The sequence below is a fragment of the Elaeis guineensis genome, chromosome 3, assembly GCF_000442705.2.
Source record: "Elaeis guineensis isolate ETL-2024a chromosome 3, EG11, whole genome shotgun sequence".
Taxonomy (NCBI): domain Eukaryota; kingdom Viridiplantae; phylum Streptophyta; class Magnoliopsida; order Arecales; family Arecaceae; genus Elaeis; species Elaeis guineensis.
In genome coordinates, this window is record NC_025995.2 from 9,871,502 (window position 1) to 9,876,323 (window position 4,822).

The following is a 4,822-nucleotide window of genomic DNA, read 5'->3' on the forward strand; positions in this document are numbered from 1 at the left end:
ATCCGTGCTTTTTAAAAATATGTTCAACCTATTTGGTCCCCCTAAGATAACATTATATGCATCCACATACTAGCACGTACGTTTGCACTTAAGTTCAATTTCTTCAAGTGCGAGTACGAGTATTGGACCACTACCGAACAAGGCAAAATTGCTCTCACAAAACTTTGACATCCATTCTACAGGCAAATACCATGCATACTACCATTGCTTTATAATTATCCAAAGAAAACATTATAAAATTCCAATAATAAAATTCATACGATATTTCACGATATGCCTTCCATTGTTCTAACAATATATATAAACTTCAAAAAGTAAAGTAGAATAAAAATTCACAAAAGGAAAAGAGATTAATCCTTCTGGGCGGGTGGCATAATCGTGGAGGGGGTTCGGGTTGTATCATTCGCGCCAAAGAATGATCGATCTCTTTTGTCGATGCCAACAGTTGGATTGCGATTTACACTGATCTTGAAGCGGACATTGCGCGATCCAAGGGTTGAAGTCGCGAAAGAAGGGGAATCGTTCTTCCGTGCGGAAGATACAACCCGAACCCAAAACGAGGGGCGCGGGAGTGAGCTTAACAGTCACCCCACGTCCCGGTGACCGGGGGGAACCCGACGAAGTGCTTGGCGTGGTCACCGCGGTCGCAGGAGGCGGCGGTGACCAGATCCAGGCCGAGGGCTCCGGTTAGGGAGAGCAGCCCCTCCTCGCCGGTGTCGCCAGCCGCCGCCCCGAGGAAGTCCCTGGTCAGGCGGTCGCTCCTCTGCCATGCGGACGGATCCCCGGCGTCGAACATGGAGCTGCCCATCTGGCCGCCGGCGGCGGTGGAGATGGTGGCGGATCTGGTGGTTGGAAGAGGGTGCATGGTGGCTGACAAGTAGGGGGAGATGGTGGTAGGAAGGTGGTGGAGGAGGGAGGGTAGGGGGTTGTGAGGTTTGACTTGATATGGACTAGTGTTGCAGTTAGGGTTAGGGTTAGGGTTTGGGAGGTAGTCACAAGAGGAGAAGGGGAGGAAGAGAGGATGGTGGAGGAGTGGATGGGAGATCGAAGTAGTCATCGCGGTGGCTGCAGCGGCGTCAGTGGTGGCGGCCATGAGTCTCGCACTCTCTTCTGCCAGGGCATCACAGAAGGCTCTATGGGTGATGAAGCTGTCCTTCCTGCAAAAGAAAATATGGACAATAAAATAGAATAATGAAAATGAATATAGAGGACCTTTGTCTTTTATTTTTTTGATGCTAAAAGGTTTCGGAAATAAAGTGGAGTATGATGCAAATGATACTGCACAATCATAGGGAGGATAAGAGAAGGTGAAGAAGAATAAAAGAGTGGGTCTTTTTTTACTTTCTTTATTACAACTTGATGGAGATGGAATGTATACATAGTTGGAAGGATGAATAAAAGGAGATGCCATGCATGGGAGATGAGATGGGATACAAATGAGAGGGAGTAGGAGGGGCTAAGTGAAAGGAAAAGGGGTTCATGGAGAAGGAGAAGAAGACATTCTTGGAAGAGACTAGGTAAAAGTTCTCAGACATGGAAAACTATAGGAGAAAGAAGGAGAGAGAGAGATTTTAACTAATGAATTAAGGGGAAAAAAAACAAAATTGAGCGAAGAAACTGAACAATATATAAAAGGTGATTTTTGGGGTTAAGGACAACACATTCCTTGACCTTCTCACTTATTTACTTCTTGGATCAACATACATATCATTACTAACACATAATTTAGAGGTGGATGTGGTTCTCTTATTTGTTTACCATGGTAGCTAAAGTAGGATTTTTATTAATATCACATCTAATTGATGCCCAAAAATATGTGAGGAAAAAAAGGAAGCATTCCAGGTTTTTATCACTTCAGTTTTCAGTGCAAATGCAAAAGGACAAGCAAATGGGTATGGACTAAAATCTTGTGACAATAGACACATCCAAGGATATAATATCTTCCTGGTCTATGGTGACTTGTTTTTGTCTTCCAGTTTTTGTCTTGCATTACCAACACAATCTCTACAATGGATTTTAAGGAAGACTTTGACATGAACTCTCTCTCTCTCTCTCTCTCACACATCCCCCCACATGGCATTGTAGAGCTTTATCAGCTTAAGAACAATCATGAACTGACAACTATGTACAGTGGCTATTTCTATGATCTGTCAATGCTATCAATTAGGTTTCAGATAAGTCACATGCGGTTCTTCTCCCAGGTTCGTTGCTTCATATCAAGAATGAACATTACATTCAGCAAAAAGAACTTCCATTTGAGCATGAAATTCTACTAGAAATCTAATTTATGAACCCAAACGAACTGTAAATAAAAGAAAAGGAAGACTACATATGGGACGCATCGAACTCTAAGTTTAAGATGTGTCCCATGTGATTGGCTAAAAACTTCATGCGGTGATCTTCTCTTTGTAGTGCGGAATTGCATGAAAAGAAATACCCCCATTATGTAAAGTATCTACTTGCATTTACGGAAATCAAGAAAGCACGAAGAAGGAAGCAAAAACAGCATGCAAGAAGAAGGTAAAGACAGAGAACTGATGACTTGTTCACATCCGTAATCCCTTGCAGCACAAGTGAAGGTTTTCTTTTCTTTTACCTTTGAATTTTGATGGAGATAATCTCCATATAATTAGCTAGAAGTCATGGAATTCTCATTATAAAACCCTAGGTAGAAATCACACTGATGAAATCTACACCTAATTAATTTTCTTGGACAAGATCAACAAGTTGATCTGTGCCCCGAGAATTCGAGATCACAAACATAACACTATTGTAGGATCCAACGTAAAGATCTCAACAACAAATATATACATATATTTTGATAAAATAGGTCCATACTATCCTTGCAATAAGATTACCTTGCCTGAAAATCCAATATTTAAATCTAGGACTAGGAGTAACAAAACAAGTAGGGAAACCAGGAGGAGAGGAAGAGGAATGGAGGAGAAGAAAAAGAAGAAAGAGATTCACTTACTTCCATGATTATTACTGTACTTAATAGTAAATGAGTTACCTCCAGAAAAGATCACCAACCTAGAGAAAAGGGTACCACAATCACATCTATACTCCCTTGTCCCACAGGTCTTCACATGGGCCTTCCAGTCAGAGTGCACAGCATATCTCTTGGAGCACTTCTCACACTTCCACTTCTTCTCGCCATGCTTCCTACTGTAGTGCTTCTTGATCCCTGTGAGGTCCCCAAGGGCCCTGGAAGGGTGGTGGTGGATGCAGGATGACTCTGGGCACACATAAACCCTCTTCCTCACCCCCTCCTTGCTGCTTCTCTGCCTCAGCTTCCATGGCAGGTTGTGGCCCCTCCTGTGGAGCTGGAGGTTCTGATCCCTCTGAAAACCCTTGTTACATATCTCACACACAAATCTATTGGTAGCCATCAGGGTCTTTGGGGACAAAGCAATCACTTCAGCATCTGGGTCTATAGCCAACACCAACAAAATGTTTTTCTCTGAGAAACTCCGACACCAATGAAAATAGAACAAAAAAAACAATCATATTCTTTGTTTATTTTTTCTTCTTTCATGAAAATATATATCTTTTATATATGAGTAATTGAAAGAGAAATTGGAGGAGATCCTTCCTACCTGGGTTCCCAGGCTGGCTTCTCTTCTTCTTAGCCTTTGGTTGTGGCTCTTGTTGCTGTTGTTGGTGATAGGGAGGAGATATGGGTGTGCACAGTGAGCCCATGCTATTATTGTAGTCATGGGCTCTGGTATCAGAAGAAACACTGGCTTCTTCAGACATGGAGGTGGAGTTGGACATGGTGCCTGATGGGAACATGGAAAGCTTTTTTTTTTTTTTTTGTTTTCTTTCACCTGTGCTGGGGAAAAAAAAGGGCTCAAACAGCAGTATCTGGTTTCTTCTGTGTTTCTTTCTCTAGGCCTAAATCCTTGAGGAGAGGCAGATACAGAGAGAGAGAGAGAGAGAGAGAGAGAGACTGTGCGTGTATGAGAGGAGTAGAGAGAATAAAAACCTGACTTGGCTTTATTTTGTCACTTCATGTAGTGGCACAGCAGACACTTGGTGACGGATGGTACCTGAAAAAGGCATCGTTGGAAGAGTGGTAGGATCAAAATTCTTGCTAAAGGGAATTGCAGTTCCGCAGCTCAAATTAGCAAACATCTCTTTCCAAGTGCTCTCGAACCCATGCAATCAAATTTCAAACAAATTAACAAAAGGGTTTAATTTCGAGGTGTGGAAAGAGTACTCTTCCCATAATTCAACTTTCTCTCTCTCTCTCATGCTAAAAGGGACAGCACCGAGAGATTTTAGCAACTCGGTCCTGAAGGTGGAGGGCTTTCTTTTTCTGCAATGAGGCTCAGCTTTTATTGCTGTTGAAGACTAGGGAGAGAATGGCTGGCAAATTAGAGAAAGGCCATAAAAGCAAAAGAAATCAGTGTGTGCAGAAAAGGTGCACACACACACGCACACGCACACAGAGATGCACAAAGTAAAATGTGGATGAGGTTAGGCCTCCCAACGGCAGGAATCTCACACTTTGTTTCAAGCATTTTTTTTAATTTATTTTAATTTGAGACTTCATGTTTTGTAAAAGGGACTTCATTGAATGGGGTGTTTTCAGAAAGAAGTATTTGTTTGCTTGGAAGCTCAAGGGAGGCTTGGAAAGCTTGGGAAAGGGCTTAAAGGCAGATCAGACTTGCATCCACAGGCTTTTCTCGTAGCCCACCACAAGCATGATTGACAATTGATTGATGTCCTCACTTACCCATTAATCAGATTTTTAAAACTTAATTCTAAATCTACCCCCTCATCCCAACATATTTTTCAAAATATTGGACTGACTAGA

The 4,822-nt window shown here is 42.3% G+C and overlaps 1 protein-coding gene across 2 annotated transcripts; it reads right to left on the bottom strand.

Moving 5' to 3' along the window:
* Positions 1-248: 248 nt before the first annotated feature.
* LOC140856046 (protein indeterminate-domain 7-like) lies at positions 249-4,319 on the bottom strand. 2 transcript variants are annotated; one of them, XM_073253225.1, is made up of 3 exons: positions 3,600-4,319; positions 3,034-3,463; positions 249-1,157 (listed from the first exon to the last, which is right to left on the bottom strand). In XM_073253225.1, the coding sequence occupies exons 1-3, from the start codon at positions 3,793-3,795 to the stop codon at positions 578-580; spliced, it is 1,206 nt and encodes a 401-aa protein (XP_073109326.1). In that variant the 5' UTR covers positions 3,796-4,319; the 3' UTR covers positions 249-577. The 2 variants fall into 2 exon arrangements, with proteins under 2 accessions (XP_073109326.1, XP_073109327.1); XM_073253226.1 differs by having other exon boundaries at positions 3,034-3,433; positions 3,600-4,317.
* Between the last annotated feature and the right edge of the window lie 503 nt (positions 4,320-4,822).

What these genes read in the sequence shown, in the direction of transcription:
- LOC140856046 (XM_073253225.1), bottom strand. Translation starts at nt 3,795, where the DNA reads ATGTTCCCATCAGGCACCATGTCCAACTCCACCTCCATGTCTGAAGAA. An exon ending in AAGCCAGCCTGGGAACCCAG is followed by an intron (nt 3,464 to 3,599) that starts GTAGGAAGGATC and finishes GGAGTTTCTCAG; the next exon opens with AGAAAAACATTTTGTTGGTG. An exon ending in TGTGGTACCCTTTTCTCTAG is followed by an intron (nt 1,158 to 3,033) that starts GTTGGTGATCTT and finishes TTTCTTTTGCAG; the next exon opens with GAAGGACAGCTTCATCACCC.